This window comes from Scyliorhinus torazame, chromosome 5 (genome assembly GCF_047496885.1).
Source record: "Scyliorhinus torazame isolate Kashiwa2021f chromosome 5, sScyTor2.1, whole genome shotgun sequence".
Taxonomy (NCBI): Eukaryota; Metazoa; Chordata; class Chondrichthyes; order Carcharhiniformes; family Scyliorhinidae; genus Scyliorhinus; species Scyliorhinus torazame.
The window spans coordinates 263068498-263089485 of record NC_092711.1 but is presented as its reverse complement, the minus strand read 5'-3'; the positions used below and the strand labels follow the sequence as shown (position 1 = coordinate 263089485).

General features: G+C 49.7%; 1 protein-coding gene across 1 annotated transcript in view; it reads right to left on the bottom strand.

The window, feature by feature from the left end:
* tex11 (testis expressed 11) overlaps positions 1-20988 on the bottom strand; it is a 447334-nt gene that overhangs the window by 16161 nt on the left and 410185 nt on the right. The window contains exons 27-29 of the mRNA XM_072501531.1: positions 19581-19659; positions 19222-19371; positions 10514-10622 (exon numbers count right to left, since the gene is read on the bottom strand). Of these exons, the coding sequence (XP_072357632.1) occupies positions 10514-10622; positions 19222-19371; positions 19581-19659 (338 nt within the window). The remainder of the gene's footprint in view (positions 1-10513; positions 10623-19221; positions 19372-19580; positions 19660-20988) is intronic.

Genomic DNA, 20988 nt, shown 5'->3' with positions numbered 1-20988 from the left:
GTATCCCATGAATGAATTGAAAGAAAACACACAAGCACCGTAACCCTAATATTGACTTTTATACTTTCTCCCTTAATCTGAACCTACCTTACTTTATCCTACTATGGTGCTATTTGGCTCTCCCAGTATTCTGCGCATCAGTGTATTGCCTCCAGGTTGTCACACCCCTGCCAAGTCAGTTTAAACCCTCCTCAATAACACTACCAAATCACTCCACAAATTGGTCCCAGCTCTATTTAGGTGTAACCCATCCACTCTAGATAGATCCCATCTCCCCCAGAATTAATTCCCATGTCCAAAAAATCTAAAGCCTTTCCTTCTGCATCATCTCTCCAGCTGCATCATCATTCCGGCTGCACATTCATTTCCTCTACCCTCACTTGTGTGGTACTGCAACTAACTTGGTGATTGCTACTTTTGAGGTCTTGCTTGCCAATTTCTTACCTAGTTCCCTAAATTCTGACAGCCGGACCGCAACCCTCTTTCTACCTATGCCATTGGTACTGATGAGAATGATGACCATTGGCTGTTTTCCCTACTCTGCAGCCATTATAACGGGCCCAATCTTAAATGAATTGCAACAGAATCCTGTGTGGAGCGTGTTTAGCTAGGTGTTTCTGGCGCTTGCAGCGGTGAGAAACACCACGCTATCTGACAAGACTTTGTTGCAATCACAGGCCTCAGCGGGGAATGCCCTGCCGGGGCCACACTTAGTCCCGTTTTCTGCACTGAGGAGCTTTGCTTGGCGGATTCAGACTCCTCAGTGGAGGAGGAGATCCGAACACCATGTTTAAACGGTGTCCCGATCGTTAAATGCCCCTGTCACTGTCACCTGGGCACCATGGCAGTGCCAGGCTGGCACCCAGGTGGCGTGCCAGGCTGGCAGTGCCAAGGTGCCCAGGAGGCATTAGTACTGTTGGCCATCCTGCCCACTGGGCAACCACCTGGATCTTGGATCTCCTGGGAGACCTCCCCAAGTGCTGTTCCATCTGGTCACCATTTGTGGGGACATGCACTGAATGGTGCTCGCCGGAGGTCTCCAAGGCAAAGGGGTTAGATCTCCAGGCCTTGGTAGATCAGGCGAGCGCATATTAGTCTCACTTTAAAATGCAGATTTGCTAAATAATGATCCCGCCCATAATGGACGGGATTCAGATTACGACGAGATCCTGTTAGATATCGTGAGGCATGATGAGCCAGGTAGATCCCAGCCTGATGCTGAGCCTGTGGTACAGAGGTACTCAGAGCTGAAGATGATGATAGGGAGCGGCCAGAACATTCAGAGGGAAATGTCAGTGTCACTTCAACAGATCCATCTGATTGGAGGAGTCCCTGAGACTAGGGGCACCGAGGTCACTGCGACCGCAGTGGAGAGCCTGGTGCATGACATTGGCACCATGAGTGAAGGTGTCCACGGCGTCACGCAGTCAGTGATGGCCGTGGCTGAGGGTCTCAGCAGAATGTCCGACTCACTGGGGGAATGTGACCCAGTACCAGGCTGACCTTGGTGAGGTTCTGCGGGACATGTCCCACTCTCACATGGACATAGCTGAGGCGCTGCAGAGCCTGTCCCAGTCGCAGGTGGGCATGGCTGAGGCGCTGCAGTGCATGTCCCAGTCACGGAGGAGCATCACTCAAGGCATCGACACAATGGTGCCGACCATGGGAAACCACCAGGGCTGGCAGAGACAGATGATGCAGGAGCAGCCAGCATTTGAAGCAGCTGCCCCTCCATCCCAAGGTGAACCCCAGGGCCCTATGGGCACCCACCAGGTGGAGGGGGCGCTGAGTGCCGAACCGGAGCTGTCCCATGGAGTGGTCACCAACTCCCCGAGTTTCACCCCACTAGTAAGGCTGCATCTCCGCGTTTCGTGGTCATCCAGCCCCAGAGGACGCCCGCCAGGGGCATCGAAGGCCATGGGACGAGGTATGCAGCTGGCTGCTTCCACCTCATATGTTCATCCTGGGGAAACACCTCGACGTAGTGGTAGAGCTAGGAGGGCCAAGCACATGGAGGACACTGAGGGCACCGGGGAAGGGATGGCTAGGTGGGAGGGGGAGGGGGAGGGGGGGAGAGAGAGACCATAGGTAATGGGGTATTGTACAACATATTAAACACCTTTTACACAAACATTATTTTTTTAAAAAAATTTTATTAAGGCATTTTGTACATACATTGAATACAACCAAAACCAGAATGAGAACAAACAGGCTACCTCATGACAAACAAATAAATAACGGTCAACCACCCCACCCTTTCTGCCATTCCCTTCCGCCCAACCTGCCTCCCTCATTTTAAACCCTTTATTCTCTCCCACCCCCCTCCCTACTGCTGACATCTTAACTATCCTTGAAGAATTCGATAAACGGCTTCCACCTCCGCGCAAACCCATCCACTGCTCCTCTTTAGGCGACCTTAACTTTTTCCAGCCGAAAGAACTCTGCCAGGTCACTCACCCACATCCCTGGTTTCGGTGGCCCCGAGTCCCTCCATTCCAACAAGATCCATCTCCGGGCTACCAGGGAGGCAAAGGCCAACACGTTCGCCTCTCTCGCCGCCCCTGGACTCCCGGGTATGGTGATACTCCGAATATTGCCACTTCTGGACTCGGGGCCACCTTCACCTTCAGCACGTCGGACATTTTGTCCGCGAACCCCTGCCAGAACCCCCTCAGCTATGGACATGCTCAAACAATACTGTCCTTGACTAACAATGCCACCCCTCCCCCTCTTTTACCACCTTCCCTGAGCTTACTGAAATATCTAAACGTCAGCACCTGCAACAACCATTCCTGTCCCTGCTCTATCCATGTCTCCGAAATGACCACAACATCGAAGTCCCAGGTACCAACCCATGCCGCAAGTTCACCCACCTTATTCCGGATTCTCCTGACATTGAAGAAGACACACTTTAAACCACCTTCCTGCCTTCCGGTACACTCCTGCAACTTTGAAACCTTAATCATGACCTCACTACTCTCAACCTCCTGTATACTGGAGCTACAATTCAGGTTCCCAATCCCCTGCTGAACTAGTTTAAACCCTCCCGAAGAGCATTAGCAAATTTCCCCCCCAGGATATTGGTACCGCTCTGGTGTAGACCATCCTGTTTGTAGAGGTCCCACCGACCGCAGAATGAGCCCCAATTATCCAGAAATCTGAAACCCTCCCTCCTGCACCATCCCTGTAGCCACGTGTTCAACTCCTCTCTCTCCCTATTCCTCGTCTCGCTATCACGTGGCACGGGTAATAACCCAGAGATAATAACTCTGCTTGTCCTAGATCTACGTTTCCACCCTAGCTCCCTGAATTCCTGCCTTACATCCCTATCCCTTTTCCTACCTATGTCGTTGGTACCTATGTGGACCACGACTTGGGGCTGCACACCCTCCCCCTTAAGGATCCCGAAAACACGATCCGAGACATCACAGACCCTGACACCTGGGAGGCAACACACCAACTGTGAGTCTCTCTCGTTCCCACAGAATCTCCTATCTATCCCCCTAACTATGGAGTCTCCAATGACTAATGCTCTACTCCTCTCCCCCTTTCCCTTCTGAGCAACAGGGACAGATTCTGTGCCAGAGACCTGTACCCCATGGCTTACTCCTGGTAAGTTCCCCCCCCACCCTCCCAACAGTACCCAAAGCGGTATACTTGTTACTAAGGGGAACGACCACAGGGGATCTCTGTACTGACTGCTTCCTCCCAGCCCCTCTCACCGTCACCCATCTATCTTTAGTATTTGGAGTAACTACATCCCTGAAGCTTCTATCTATAACCACCTCTGCCTCCCGAATGATCCTAAGTTCATCCAGCTCCAGCTCCAGTTCCCTAACGCGGTTTCGGAGGAGCTGGAGATGGGTGCACTTCCCACAGATGAAATCAGCAGGGACACTGACGGCGTCCCTCACCTCAAACATTCTGCAGGAGGAACATTGCACTACCTTCCCTGCCATCCCCTCTAGATAAAAAAGAAAAAGAAAGAAAGAGCTTACCTGTTATTCACTCTACCCCTTAGGTTAAAGGAGGTGGAAGGCTGGGGGACACTACAAGTGTAGTATCTAGGGTTTAGAAACTGCCCAACCTAAATACAGGTAAAAATAAAACACTTAACCAGCAACCACTGCGCCCCACATGAAAGCAGCAATCAGCTGTTATGGGCCTGCGCAAACAATTTAAATCTTTACTACTTACCCAACAGTCACTCTGTCCTCACTCCGACGGGATTCAGCTGGAAACTCCCTACAGTAAGTTTTTTTAAAATGTACTCCCCTTCTCAGCAAGCACTCACTCAGCAACCACTGCGCCCTGCACGATAACACCTCAGGGAAAAGAAAAACTACTTGCCAGTCATCAGTCAATCACTTACCTGCAGGCTGTGACATCACGGTTCAACTTCTTTCTACTTCTACCTGCCCTCGAGCCTTCCTCTCGGCTGGGATCCTTACAGCGTTTTTTTTTTTGGTAGAGGACGGGGTAGGGAGGGAAACACTGAAGAAGTGTTTCGGGTTTAAGTGTCACTTGACAACAGCTCCTCCACAAAGCACCTTCAAGTTCCGATGACCACTATGCATGTATGCAAATATTTCCCGCAACAGCCAATCAGCAGCTCCGCTCTACTGCCCTCTGCTGGATGCTTGCCTTCACTTGAACAGCTAGGGTTTCTTGCACAGGTACACCTTCAAGTTACGGTGACCACAATGCACGTATACAAATATCCCCCGCAACAGCCAAACAGCAGCTCCGCTCTACTGCCCTCTGCTGGAAGGTAAGCGCTTGCAAAAGGTAATTCGCCGACCGATTCGGAGGCATTGCGCAGCTCCTCTGTGGAGAAAATGGCAGAGGCTGTGTCGGAAATGTCAGCCTCCCTGATAACAGCGTCTATTCTCTCAAGTATGCTGGCAAAAGATTTGACGTCCACTTTGATAAAGTGGAAAATGATGTTGGGGAACCTGAAAAAGATCGATTGAGGAGGCCCTAGACTCCATTGGGATGAGGTTGGAAAAGACTCTGGTGATCAGGGTGAGGTCCAACTTGCAGAAGTGAGATAACCTCCTTCTGTCCTTGGCGGGCAGGATCCAAACTATAAAAATGAATATACCCCCAAGACTTTTCTTTATTTTTCAGTGCCTCCCTTTTTTACTCTAAATTTTTTTTGCTCGGATTAATAAGTTAGTGGCCCCGTTCATTTGGGAGGGGAAGTTCCCAAAAATCCGAGGGCATTTCTTCAGAGAGACCGGCAGTAGCGGGGGTCTAGCGTTACCCAACCTGCTTTTAATATTAGGCGGCCAACATCAAGAAACTGCTGGAATGGATTGGGAAGCCACGCTCCACATGGGGACAGATGGAGCTGAGCTCTTATAGGGGTTCTAGTTTAAGGGCTTTGGCACCGGTCTCGCTTCTCTTCTCTCCGGTGAAGTATTCGTCGAACCCGGGGGTGGTGTCCACCCTAAGGATACGGAAGCAATTTAGGCAGCATTATAAATTAGGCACTATGTCATTGCTGGCCTCTATTTATGGCAACCACCTATTTGTTCCGCCGAGTCTAGAGGCAAGATTCAGGGTGTGGAAGGGAATGGGCCTTGAGAGTTTGGGGGATTTGTTTGTGGAGGGGCAGTTTGCTAGTTTGGAGGAGCTATTGACCAAGTTTCGACTTTCAGGGGCGGACATGTTTCATTACCTCCAAATTCATGATTTTGTCCGAAATACTTTTCCTACATTTTCCTTGGCTCCATAACCATCCTTGTTGAAAATAAGGATTCTATCACTGGCAGGGTCTGAATTCCAGTTATTTATGGGCAAATCCTGTTAACGGAGGTAGCCCCAGCTGGATGAGGTGCGAGCAACATGGGAGAAAACTAGCACTTACTTTAGATGAGGATGTGTGGTCTGAGGCCCTTCACAGTGTAAATGCCACGTCCTCCTGTGCACGACTCAGCCTAATTCAGCTCAAGGTGGTACATAGGACTCACCTAATGAAGGCTTGAATTAATGTTTCTTTCTGGGAGTGGAGGACAGGTGTGAGCGGTGTTCTCTGGGACCAGCTAATGATGCCCACATTTTGGTCGTGCTGTTGCTCACTTTGGTTGGCTCTGAATATGGCGGTCAATATGGTCGCCTTCCTTAATTCTAATTACGTTTGCTCTGTAGTCGCCAGGTGTCTTTCGATACCGCCACAAGGTTTAAAACCGAATACTGATCAAAGACTTGATACACCAGTTAGTTAGTTCAAAGTCAATGCTTATATATTTACACACAGTTAAATATACTCATGCACGAAACTCTACAGTCTAAACTATCACTACTGTTAAAGCCTATACAGCTTCGGGCGCCCACTCAGTCAGAGGAACAATGGCCGTTGTTCGGTTCTGAGGCTGCTGGGTCGAACTGGTACAGGGGAACAGCTTAGGCTGTCTGTCTGGTAGCGTGCGTTGACCTTGGACTTACTTGCTTCTGGTGCAGCTGGTGGACAGGTCTCTCCTCGGTGAGAGCCGGGTCCAAGAGAACAATTCTCTCTTGGGGGCTCCTTCTTATACCCAAAGGGGCTTCGCGCACTTTTGGGCGGGCCTTGAACTTGGCCCCAATCAATTGGGCCGTCTCTCGATCATTCCTATTGATTTCATCCAATAAAGGGGTGGGTGCGCTGATGGCTGGGCGTGTTCTAGGTGGCTGTTGGCCTGCTTTGTTTCGGTCTCCTCAGTCGTCGGGGTGTCTGCCTTAGTATCGGTTACTCAAATGTTACTCTTTTGTTCCCGGAGATGGGCCATTAGTATGCTAATGGGCCTACAATTTTGGTCTTGTCTGGGAGCTGCGGCTCCAATATACAGACAAGCTCTGAACCTGCTTATTTTCTCAGCATTGTCCATTTTCCCTGCAATCTTTGCAAAGTGTCCATTTTGTAATCGGGAAGTGGCCATCCCAGATGGCTAGTGCCCGAAGTTGGTAAGCGTTTGGGTCTGCTTCTTTAGCACCATGTCAGCGATTCTTAACATTGAAATGGAGCCTTGTCCTTTGTTGGCCATTTTCAGGATATCGGACTCGCTGGAGTTGCAGATGGGGGTGAAGACGGATGTTCTTGCCATTGCCTCGTTAATAGCCCGGACGCGAGTTCTGCTGGGTTGGAGATCTCCTACTTTGCCCGGTGTCTCGGTCTCATTGGGTGACCTCATGGAATTTTTATATCTGGAGAAGGTCAAGTACACTGTTGGTTGAGGGGATCTACCTGAGGTGGCAGCCATTTATTTCCTACTTTAAATAATTAGTTACCATCAGCTGTTGAGGGCGGGGAAGTAGTTCTTATTGTTGGAGTGGGGGTGTTTCTCACTTGGGTGGGATTTATGTGGTTGGTTGTGTTTTTATTATATTGCATTATGTAACAGCTGCTTTCTGTGTTGATACTTAGTTGATGTTATGTTTGTTATAAATGGAAAACGTTTCAATAAAAATATTTAAAATGTATATATGATGGGCAGTGGACAGAACAGGGTAACATGTCATCACCTGTGACACCTGAACCTCGGTCAGGTCCATCCAGGTCCAGGCCCTCCAAAGGATGAATATCAAAGGCATCTCAGGTCAGAGGGCGAGACACACAGCAGACCACCTCCACATCTGATGTATTGTCTGGGGTTACACCCCGTGACACTTGAACATCCCACCTGGGTCACCCTCAGCGAGAGGTGGCAGGGTACTGCGCCAGAAGTGTGAGGCTGCCAGGTAGGACAGCTTACCCAGTGAGTGAGCCCTAACTGCTCACCATCTCCAGAACCCGCCACCCCCTCCCCTCCTCAAAGGATATATGGGCCCGTGAGATTGATTGGCCAGCACGCATTCAGGTATGAACCAGGCGGACAGTGGAAGATGATCCTAAAGGCAGGAGTCAGACTTTGTCAAACTATGATGAGCACCAGAACTTCACAATGGGTTGCCATCATCCTCTGTCGCGTGGACAAGAACCACTGATACCGCCAACCTAGGGCTGTGCTGGTCGGGCCCTCGGGGAGGGGGGGGAAGAAAGAGAATTGAGGTATTGGGATAGAGTGAAGGGCTGTGGGACAAAGAAGGTGGAGTGAGGGGAGGAGGGACAGGGAAGGTGGAATGAAGGGAGGAGGAATAGGGAAGTGTGATCTGCTGTGGGAAAGGGGGTTCCATTTGGAAGTGGTGGGTTGAAATGGAGAGGTGGGATGGCCATGCCTCTTAGTTGGCAAATCGAGAGGTGATAAGTTTGTCCCTTTTGTGGCAACCCAGGAGCACATGTTGGGCAGCCTGCCCTGGCAGCCCAGTTCTTCCTTGGCACGCTCCTCTTCTGCTGCCGTTTTTTCTCCTCCTCCAGAATGTCATCCCTCTGCTGCGCGATGTTATGAAGGATGCAACAGGCCAGCACCATTTGCAAGATTCTCCTGTGGCTATATGGGAGAGCCTCATCGCAATAGGCCTGTCACCGGAAGCGCATCTTCAGTAAGCCGATGCACCGCTCAATGACGCTCCTGGTTGCTGCATGGGCATCGTTATAATGGACTGGACAAGCATCATCAGCCATGACCACCTGAGGGAGCGCCTCGAAGGTGTCAGGAACCTTAGTGTACCAGGATGTAAGCGTCAGGCCTGGATATTAGGCACAGATGTTCATGGTGTGCAGCTGGTGGCTGCACATCAACTGTGCTTTCAGGGAGTGGAAACCCTTTTTATTGATAAAGGGCACTCCCTGGTGAGCTAGTGCTCGTAGGAGGACATGTGTGCCATTGATCATCTCCTGGACTTGGGGCACGCCAGTGATGCCGGCAAATCCTGCTGCCTGGGCAATCTGGTGGGCTTGGTCCAGAATGAAGGTTGTATAGTCCGCTGCCTGGGCACATAGGACATCCATCACAGCTCGGATGCACCTGTGTGCAGACGTTTGCAAGATCCAACAACAGGTCCCCGTTTAACCAATGAAAAGACCCAAAGGCATAAATGTTCAGGGTGACCGTCACCTTGACGGCCATTGGGAATGGATGACCTCCTCCAAACCCCACAGTGCCAGGTGCGTCACCATCTGGCACAGGTGGAGCAAGATCTCAGTGGTTAGCAGAAGTCGTCAGCAGTTCGGGCGGTCCGACAGCAGCTCAAAGGGCAGCCGCTGACGGTATAGACGTGCCCTGATGCAGCACCTCCTTCAAACCTCCTCCTCGGACAGCACTTGAGCCACACTGGCTGGATCCTGCTCTTCTGGGTCAGGCTCCTATTGTGTAGGGTCCTCCCTGAGCAGGCTCTTGTGCATCCAGCTTCTGAGCATTTGCAACAGCAGCAGCAACCAGGTAGATAGCAAGCATGGCAAACAGTGGTAACAGTGGTTGCCGTAATCTGTGTCAGCGACAGACTCTGTAGCTCCTGTCCTGTTTCCTCTAGTGGCGTCTATTGTTGGCTTCCTCACTAGGTGGGCCATATCCCACCAGCAATGTGGCACCTGGTTGTGCGGTTGAGAAGGTGACTGTGTGCCACCAATCACTTTCACCTTCATGCTTAGGGACTTGTGTATGGGCAGTCCCTACAAATGGGGGTGAGAGAAGGAAATGTGTGTCTGTTAGGAGCTTAGCTGCAGTGTGATGTGGGTCCTGGGTGCGACACACAAGTTGTGAACTTGACCGGGGGCAGGATGGATGGGAGCAGGGGTGCGGTGGAGAGGCAGGGCTTGGAAACAGCTGGTGGAAAGGATTGGGCTATCTGATTGCCCCTCTGCCTGGAGAGGGACAGTGTGCTAGAGAGGGTGCCATGGCCCAGGCAGCACCCACTCCCCCCCCCCCCCCCCCCCCCACCACAAGTCTGACAATATTGAAGAGTTTTTAAAGGTTTCCTTTCCCTCTCGCTCCCCCTCAGCAGCCATGGTGTCCAGGTTCTGTTTGTAAACTTGCACCAATTCACACCCATGTGACATCGCCTGAGGGACGGAGCATCACAGAAGGGTGGACCATACTGTGCCCAACCTGCTAATGTTATTAAAATCCATGCAAAAGGCAGCACGGTGGCACAGTGGTTAGCACTGCTGCCTCATGGCGACGAGGTCCCAGGGTCGATCCCGGCTCTGGATCACTGTCTGTTTGGAATTTGCGCATTCTCCCCGTGTTTGCATGGGTTTCGCCCCCACAACCCAAAGATGTGCAGGGTAGGTGATTGGCCATGCTAAATTGCCCCTTAATTGAAAAAAATTAATTGGGTACTCTAAATTTATAAAACAAAATCCATGCAAATGTCGGTTTTGCATGGGCCCGCTCGCGTGGCGCACTATCTTCAATTTTGCTGGCAGCAAGCAACCACGGCGGGGAATCGGCTCAAACCTCGATTGTTCAATTATGCGCGATTCTCCGCCCGATCGCGATTCGTGCTTCTAGCGGCGCGAGGTGGAGAATCCTGCCCTTGGTGATTGCTGTGTGAAACATAAGCTAATGAAATGGAGGCAATGCCCAATAATTCCAACAATGGGGAAAGATTACATGGAATAACAGGCTGTACATACCTTGGCTTGGCTACTGACCTGCATCGTATGACATCCTTATTGGGTTGTTTCTTTTTAAGAGATAAGGCGATCTTCAAGGCTTTTTTACAGACTGATGGGAAGTGAGCCGGTGATTCCATGGCTAAAGCTTAAATTTACAAGAGAACAAAAAGTCTGTATACAGTGACAAGTCGGTACATATCCATGTACTGATAGACAAAAACTTTATTTCGTAAAAAAACTATTTATTTTGTTGGCTAGATATCTAGTAACTGCAGCAATATTGGATTGGTGACCTCTTTCTATAGCATACAGAGCGATCTGTTGTTTACCACTTAATGTGTTCCCGAAAAAAGATGCTGAACAAAAAACATGGAAAGCACGCATCGCCATTGGAAAACATGTAAAAAGGTCCATAATTGCAACCATTTTGAATGACTAAGTCAGCACTACTTGTTAGAACTGGAGGAAAAATCAGATAACTGCTAAACTGTCTGCGGTTGTCAATACAAAACTTGAAAATAATAAATGCATTGGTGTTGAAATTCTCTACTGGAACAGGAGAAAACTCCATCCGGACTCATATAAAGTAAGAACCTCCACTCATCCCTTCAAATGGCATGTATGTCAAAAGAGCAGGGAATCCCGATGGCGAGTTCCTGTATTCTCAGTTTTACAAAAATTTAGCATAAGATTGGAAGGTGGTATACCAACTAAGAAGTCGTATACGAGCCTTCTGAAGGGAGGGGGTGGGCTCCCACTACAGAGAATCAAAGGCCCGTGCAAATTTATTGGAGAAATTTCTTACATTTCTCAGGGTGTCAATACACACTTCAACTTGACACTGAGGCAAGTTACCTGAAGCTTAGGGCTGATGGGTGTCTTATGTGCTTTAGTGATGCAGTTACTGTCATGATATTCAAGTGAACATCACAGCACATACACACATACATAATGATGGACAGATCAACGGACCAATTAGCACACACAATACGACAGCCAATCACAGACAAGAGCGTACACAGTACAAAACAAGGAACACGACACTTCCTGGGCAGTCCATCAGGAGACGGCTCAGGGCACAGATGTCATCGCCAGCCACTCAGACAGTCACCATGTGCTGAGTACCAGAGTTTATTATGTCAATAGTTAAATGAAATAAAACTGCGTTGTACCATTCGCAACCGTGTTGGTTCGTCTGTCTCAGAGTACCCAACACTTCATGGTACCAGAAGTGAATTAATACTTACCCACAAATCTGCCATCCTGCGCCAGAGACACCGTCAACACACCGCCGCCGTTGCAAGTCGCTGGGAACTTTGGCGTAAATTGGACGTTGTTCAAACAGCGTTTTGAACTCTTTCTGGATGCCAACGACAAAGAGAGCGCCTCGGACAAAAGAAAGATCGCCATCCTCCTCACCACCGCAAGTCAGCATGCCATCCATGTCTACAACTCCCTGGTGTTCACGGAAGGCGAGGACAAATCTAAATACAAGACGGTCCTCCTCAAGCTCGACCAACACTTCAACGTCGAGGTCAACGAGAGCTTTGAGAGGTATATCTTCCAGCAGCGCCTGCAAGGTAAGGATGAGCTCTTTCAGTCATTCCTGATGCATCTCCGCATACGCGCGTAGTCCTGCGGTTACGACACCACCTCAGAGTCCATGATCCGGGACCAGATCGTGTTTGGGGTCGCCTCGGGCATCCTACGCCAGCAGCTTTTAAAAATAAAAGGCCTAACCTTAGCCTCTGCAATCGAAGCCTGTGTCCTATACGAGAACGCGACTAGCCGCTATGCCCAATTTCAGGCGACCGAATCGGCGCGGAGAGGGTCCGATGCGACCGGATCGGCGAGCCAGGTGCCCCACAAGGCCGAACGGGTCCAGGCGATCGAGTTCCTCCCGGCCCGCGGCCCGGATGAGGGCGGCCGTTTCGCACACTTTTCGAGGCCTCCCACGCTTGTGCGCGGCAAAACCCATGGCAACACTGAGGGACGTGATGCGCAGGCGCGCTCGACGCAAGACCGAACTGCGCATGCGCAGTGGCGCAACGAACGCCATGACGTCACGACGTGCGGCAACTGTGGAGCTGCACATTTAAAAGGGCAATGTCCCGCAAGAACCCGACAATGCCTACGCTGTGGCAAGGTGGGCACTACGCTGCTTACTGTCGAGCAGCTCAACCTGTCGATCTTCCACATCTCCGACAACCTCGCAGGGACTTGCGGACCATTCAGCCTCCCCATTACGAATCGGGCCCAGACGACATCCAGACCGGTGACACAGATGACCGCGACGCCTTCCGGGTTGTGGTCACTGATGGGAACCGAGTCAACACGATCAATCCGGGTGATGAATGGTGTGCCACCCTGACGGTCAACTGATCGCCGATCACTTTCCGCCTGGACACTGGCCCCTCCGCCAACCTCATAGCATGGTCAGCCTTCTACGCCATGAAGGTCAGACCACCAATCCGGCCATCCCGGAGCAGGATGGTCGACTACAACGGGAACGTTATCCCGGCTGTGGGATCCTGCCAGCTCCAGGTGACACACAACACACACACAGCCACACTCTCGTTCGAGATAGTCGGCTCATCGAAGGACTCCCTGCTAGGCGCACAGTAATGCAAGACTCTCAACCTCGTGCAACGAGTGCACTCTCTCTCTCCAGACAGCACGTCTGACTTCCCGGATGCAGAGTTCAACGCACAGCTCCAATCGCACCTCGCCCATAACCAGGAGGCATTCGAGGGCATGGGAACACTGGCATACACCTACCGAATTAGCCACAAACCAGACGCCATCCCGGTCATTCACGCACCTCGCAGAGTTCCTGCGCCACTCAAAGACCGCCTCAAGCAGCAGCTGCAGGATCTCCAGGACCAAGGGGTCCTATCCAGGGTCACGGAGCCCACGCCGTGGGTCAGCTCCATGGTGTGTGTCAAGAAGCCCTCCAGCGAGCTCCGGATATGTATTGACCCAAAAGACCTCAATAACAATATCATGAGGGAACATTATCCCATACCCAAACAGGAGGAGATCACGAGCGAAATGGCCCAGGTGAAAATATTTACGAAACTGGATGCTTCTAAGGGGTTTTGGCAGATCCAACTCGATCCGTCCAGCCGAAAGCTGTGCACCTTCAATACCCCTTTCGGCAGGTTCTGCTACAACCGGATGCCATTTGGCATCATCTCGGCATCCGAGGTCTTTCATAGGATCATGGAGCAGATGATGGAAGGCATCAAAGGGGTGCGCGTATACGTGGACGACGTCATCATCTGCTCCACCACACCACAGGAGCACATATATCGTCTCCAACGCGTTTTTGTCCGCATACGGGAAAACGGCCTGCGCCTCAACCGAGCCAAGTGTTCCTTTGGCCAAACCGAGCTGAAGTTCCTGGGGGACCATATTTCCCAGTCAGGGGTCAGTCCGGATGCAGACAAGGTGAGCGCCATCACAGCCATGCCGCAGCCGGCAGACAAGAAAGCAGTGCTACGCTTCCTTGGCATGGTCAACTTCCTGGGGAAGTTCATTCCCAACCTTGCCTCCCACACGACAGCTCTGCGCCACCTTGCCAAAAAGTCCACAGAGTTCCAGTGGCAACACACACACCAGCTGGAATGGGAGGAGCTCAAACTCAAACTCACCACTGCACCGGTATTGGCGTTTTTTGACACGTCACGTGCCACCAAAATCTCGACTGATGTCAGCCAGTCCGGCATTGGGGCAGTGCTCCTGTAGTGGGATGACACGGCGTCATGGGCCCCAGTTGCCTATGCATCGCGAGCCATGACCCCCACAGAGCAGCGCTACGCGCAGATCGAAAAGGAGTGCCTGGGCTTGCTAACCGGTTTAGACAAGTTCCATGATTATGTGTATGGCCTTCCCCGGTTCACTGTTGAAACTGACCACCGCCCCCTGGTCAGCATCATAAACAAGGACCTGAACGAGATGACCCCTCGCCTCCAGCGCATCCTACTGAAACTCAGGAGGTACGACTTCCAACTGGTCTACACCCCAGGGAAGGAACTCATCATTGCGGATGCCCTATCCAGAGCAGTGAGCATGCCGCCAGATTCGGAGGGGTTCGTATGTCAGGTCGAGGCGCAGGTGGCCTTCACATCGGCAAATCTGCCAGCTGACGACTCCAGTCTGGCCCGTATTCGCCGAGAGACTGCGGCCGACCCCCTTCTACGTGTGATGCGCCATATGACGGGAGGGTGGCTCAAAGGGCAGTGCCTGCAGTTCTACAATGTCCGAGACGACCTGGCCGTCATTGATGGTGTCCTTCTGAAGCTGGACCGGATTGTGATTCCGCACAGCATGCACAAGCTGGTTCTCGACCAACTACACGAAGGCCACCTGGGGGTTGAAGAAGTGTAGAAGGAGGGCCCAAGAGGCGGTATACTGGCCGGGCATCAGTGACGATATTGCCAACATGGTGCTCAACTGTCCCACCTGCCAAAGGTTTCAGCCGGCGCAACCTCCTGAAACGCTACTGCCCCATGAACTGGTGACGTCCCCCTGGGCGAAGGTGGGTGTGGACCTATTTCGCGCGCTCGGCAGGGACTATGTCATCATCGTTGACTACTTCTCCAACTACCCAGAAGTCATACGCCTGCACGATTTGACGTTGTCTGCTGTCATAAGGGCTTGCAGACACATTCACTCGCCACGGCATTCCGATGACTGTCATGTCGGACAATGGGCCATGTTTCGCCAGCCAGGAATGGTCATCGTTTGCTGCCTCGTATGGCTTTACACACGTGACGTCTAGCCCTCTGCACCCCCAGTCCAATGGAAAGGCGGAGAAGGGCGTTCACATTGTAAAGCGGCTCCTCTGCAAGGCTGCTGCTGCCGGATCGGATTTCTGCCTCGCCCTGCTGGCCTATCGCTCGGCCCCACTAGCCACTGGTCTCTCACAAGCCCAGCTGCTGATGGGTCGCGCCCTCAGGACCACTGTGCCTTCCATCCTGGCACCCACAATAGACCATGCTCCGGTACTGCACAGGATGCAACTGCAGCGCGGGCGCCAGAAGAGGGCATATGACACACGGGCAACTGATCTTCCCGCTCTGGCCCCTGGAGACGAAGTCCGCATCCACCTACCAGAAGGTGGCTGGTCAGCACCTGCCGAAGTTCTCCGACGCGTGGCTCCCCGCTCGTTCCTGGTTCGCATGCCTGATGGATCCGTTCGTCGGCGCAATCGCCGGGCTCTTCGCCTACTTCCACGCTCGCTACGCGACCTTACACTGACACCGTGTCCTCCTGTTGTTCCTGATAGCGACTTTGTGGAGCTGCCTGCTATCATGCCACCTCCGTCGTCGCCCGTGGCCAGGCCCGCACCTCAGCCGGTGGTTCCAGACCTACCCTTGAGGCGGTCAACCCGAATTCGTCACCCACCTACTAGACTGGACTTATGAGACTGTTTACACGTTGAACTCATGCAACCACTGTATTAACATGTTTATGTTCTTATTGTTACAGGAGTTCATTTTATCGTTCCACATTTCCCCGTACTTTGCTATGGGACAACCTTGTTATTATGTCACACCCGACATCGCCCCTTGTATATAGTTAAGCCCCATGTACATGCTGTAAATATTACACACACATTTCGTTGCACTCAGTACACATCTCTATTTATAACCACGCAGGCACATAATCTTGTAAAAAAGGGGTGATGTCATGATATTCAAGTGAACATCACAGCACCTACACAAATAAATAATGATGGACAGATCAACGGACCAATTAGCACACACAACATGACAGCCAATCACAGACAAGAGCATACACAGTACAAAACAAGGAACACAACACTTCCTGGGCAGTCCATCAGGAGACGGCTCAGGGCCCAGACGTCATTGCCAGCCATTCAGACAGTCACCATGTGCTGAGTACCAGAGTTTACTATGTCAATAGTTAAATGAAATAAAACTGCGTTGTACCATTCGCAACCGTGTTGGTTCATCTGTGTCTCAGAGTACCCAACACTTCAGTTACCTCTGGCCCAATGCTCTTCTTTTGACCCCGCACACTTCAACTGGATCAGGGCTGGATGTCATTATTGGATACAATCCTGGACCAAATACAGCACGTGTAATTCCAGGACCATTAAATCAGAGTAGGGTCAGCCACAGTGACTCTGCCATTGATATACAAATAGGACATCCTGGAAGATGGTCATGCAGTTCAAGAAGCCCAGCTTCTCTTCTGAACGTCTTCTTTCTCCAGAATAATGTTTGTGCTATTTCTTTTAATGCCCTTCTCAGTAATTCAATACCAAGATGTTTGGATCTGAATCGGACATTTATCCAGCTCTTTTTAAAATTAATTAGGATATTGTGCGAGGGTCATATGGTAAATTGTTAAAATAAAAAGGTGGTCATGAATGAGCGATCTGAGAATATCGAAATCAACCAGTATATAAAGGTTCTATAAAATGAAAATTCTTTCCCTATTACAGTATATAATTGCCTACATGACAATCAGTGTATATCAAGCAATTAATTTTGTCAAGCATCGAGGTGCTCAACTAAAAAGGTACATTAATTCAACATTATCACTTAATAATTGTGAAATACTTTGAAATGGGGAATTCACTGGAAGCTGTTAAGTTGTGATAACTCTGATTTTGTTTAGTTTATTATTCGTTCATAGGACATGGGTATTGCTGGCTTGGCTAGCATTTGCTGCCCATCCCTAATTGCCCTTAAACTGAGTGGTTTGCTAGGCTATTTGCTAGGGGCTTGCTCAGGGCTGGTTTAGCATAGTGAGCTAAACAGCTGGCTTGCAATGCAGAACAAGGTAGCTGGGTTCAATTCCAGTACCGACCTCCCTGAACAGGCGCCGGAATGTGGCGACCAGGGGCTTTTCACAGTAACTTCACTGAAGCCTACTTGTGACAATAAGCGATTACTATTATTTAAGAGTCAACCACATTGCTGTGGGTCTGGAGTCATCTGTTGGCAGCAGATTTCCTTTCCGAAAGGGCATTAGTAAACCAGATGGGTTTTAAAAACAATCGACAATGGTTTCACCGTCATCACTAGACCCCAGATTTTTATTGAATTCAAATTTCACCATCTGCTGTGTTGGGATTCAAACCCAGGTCCCCAGAGGATTACCCTGGGTTTCTGGATTACTACTTCAGTGACAATACCACTGTGGCACTGACTCTCCCGATTTGATTCTCCTGCACTAAAATCTTTTTAAAATGGGCGTTTTTGATCTCCTACGATTACCATATATAGCCGTTTATAGCATCGAGTCCATCTGCAAAGGGTTGAGAATTATTATACATGTGTGGACGTGATGGGCAGAACAGCCTCCTCCTATGTTGCAATGACTGATCCATATGAGACAGAAGGTGAATTACAGGGTAACTATTTCATATTGGATTAGAAGGATCTTGACAGGTTAGCAGTTCACTTTAGGCAGCATTGAAATAACAAGGCTCATATATAGTGTCTTATCACAGAGTTTTACAGCAGGGAAAGAAGCTCTTTGATCCATCGCGTCCACACCGATTGTCAAGCACCTAACTATTCTAATACCATTTTCCAGCACTTGATCCTTGTATGCAATGGCATTTCAAGGGCTCATCTAAATACCGTGTGGGGGTTCCCGCTTCTACCACTCTTCCAGGCAGTGAGTTCTCGATTCCAACCACCATCTGGGTGAAAACGTTTTTCCTCACATCTCCTGCCCATTACTGTAAATTTAAGCCCCCAGGTTATTGATCCCTTCACTATTGGGAAAAGTACCTTCCTATCCACCCTATGTTCCTCATAATTTTAGACACATCAATCTGGACCGCCTCAGCCTTCTCTGCTCCAGGGAAAATAACCCCAGCCTATCCAATGTCTCTTAATAGCTGAAACGATCCAGCCCAGGCAAAATCCTGGTGAATCTCCTCTGCATCCTCTCAGTGCAATCACTTCCTTTCTAATAGTGTGGCGACCAGAACTATACACTACTCCAGTTGGGGCCTAACCAGCGTTTTATACAGCTCCAGCATAACTTACCAACTCTTATATTCAATGCAAGGATATATATATGGCAAGGATCCTATAGGCCTTCTTAACCACCTTATCTACCTGTCCTGCTGTCTTCAGAGATCTGTGAACCTGCACATCAAGGTTCCGTTGATCCTCTGTACTTCTTAAGAGTCTGACCATCCATTGTATATTCCCTTGCTTTGTTAGTCCTCCCAAAATGCATTCTGACACTTTTCGTGGTTCTATTCCAAATGCCACTCTTCCAGCCTATATCGTCTTGTCATCTAAGGCCTTGCTCCTCACTATTTACACAATGTGTGTGTTATCGGCAAACTTGTATTTTGATAAGTAGGGCAATTGATAAACGTGCCAGACACTTTTACATTAAATGTCTGACCAATGACAAGAATAACAGAAACAATTTGATTTGGTACACTCGTAGCCACTTGATGGACAAAAAGCAAGAGACTGATATGAGGCTTACAGTATATTCAGCCACATTAAGTTGTCAAATAGTCATATATGGCACAAAAGGCAATTTGGCCCATCATGGCAGTGCCGGTTCTCTGCAGAGCAATCCAGTCAGTCCCACTACCCTGCTTGATCCCTGTACCCCTGCACGTTTATTACCTTCAATTATTTTTATTATAATTATGACTCTATCTAACAAATCAACAATTATCCACAAGCAACATATCCAAGACGCTCATCAGGGCTGGAAAACGTAATGCTTACAGGCCAAAGTTTCCAGTGTTTTGGGCTCTATCTGCTGAAGTTTCAACACTTTCTCTAGTATATTCTCTATCTCTGGATCATTCAGCTTAGCCCTGGCTTCAAACTCATAAAGAAGCAACAGGATTTCTGTAGGATCTTTTGAGACATCACCTGCAAAGGAAGAGAAACAACGATGTTGGTAGCACAATAAAATGGCCATATTCAAGACTGCATTGCTAATGTCCAACTCAGAAAAGGAATTGATTATTGCACCTAGAAACATTAAGGTTCTTTAGCTCTATGAGCCCAGGCCTGTAACATCTGCATGTGCTCTAAGATTTGTTCTGTTTGAGAGTTTCAAGGTGCTCTTGATCACTGACCTGCTGCTGTGGATTTGAGCGTCGCCCAAATCTCCCAACAAACGTGAATATGTTCCCGTGCTTGAGTCAGGCTTGCAATCTACAAGGACAAAATAATTACGATGGAATGCACGTGTAGAGATTCCTAATATTTTAAAACTCTGTATTTCAAAATCTTTTTAGCAAACATGGTTTCATTTTGCAAACTTCACTCATACATTAATTTGTTTGCTTCTGTTCACAAAAGTGAAATCTTCATCATGACCAAAAGGATTCCCAGTCAATCACCTTACCATACCAATCTATACAAGTTCATGTAGGTCAATGTTTGCATGTATTGTAGGATAGGTGAAGTGCCATAACTGTCGCTGAAGTCTGAGATGCAGATATTGTGCAGCATCAGTAAGTTAGCTTGACACTTTGATCCAGGAGCCAGTCACACCATTTGGGTTAGGAAGTGGCACAAGTTGGTTATGGGCAAAAAGGTGTAACTGGGTGTCAGATAAGTAAAAGGAGCCGAGGTCCGATGGTGGAGGAGCCTCTCTCCTTGTCCTTACCCAATAGGTAAGGTTTCTTGCTGTCATAGTTGCTGAGAGAAAAGCCTGCAAGGTGGAATCTACATGGCGCCATTCCACAGGAAGCCAATCAAATCAGGTGAATGCATGTGAATATAGTCGTGATAAGGGGCAGTATAGTCAGCACAGATCCTCACAGGTCATAATCCCTGGGCTGTTCCCTGAGCTATGTGCAAAATGGCACATGGATAAATAGATTAAAAGGTTAAATGCATAGCTGAAAGAGTGGTGTGGGAGGCAAGGGTTTCGAGCCATGGGACATTGGCATCAGTTTGGGAAGAAAAATAAGTTGTTCCATTGGGATTTTTTTCCACTTAAAATGTGCTCAGGCAACTGTCCTGGCAAATTTTCTAACTAGAGAATGGATGGGGTTTTAAGTTGATGAGGTCTAGGGCAAAATTCTCCATTTGGGAGATTTGGACGGGATTCTCTGTCGGCCTAAGCTGAAATCGTGAAAGGCGGTTGGGCGGAGAATTGGTTTTGACACCAAGATCGTGGTGGGTGTTGGGTTCACGCCAAATCGCAAATCTCCGGTGCCTCGACAGCGTTGTCAATACGTTCCCTTTCACAAGTACAGTAAATGGCATTTGCATATCATTAGCAGGCCTGACCTGTATTCTCCAGGGCTTCCGCGATTCTCCGCCTCCACTGGGGCGGGGGGGGATTTCCGGAGGCGAGGTTCACTTCTGCTTTTAAAAATCGTGAAACATATGCCGTGGCTGATGAGGGAGAGGAAGTAAAACACGCAGAGGCACGACCGTGGGCTGCCCGTCCTGCGACCGTGGCCTGCAAGGCAGCCATCTGGCTACGCACCCCACTGACCACCCATCTTGGCCCCTGGTTCTGCAGAGTGC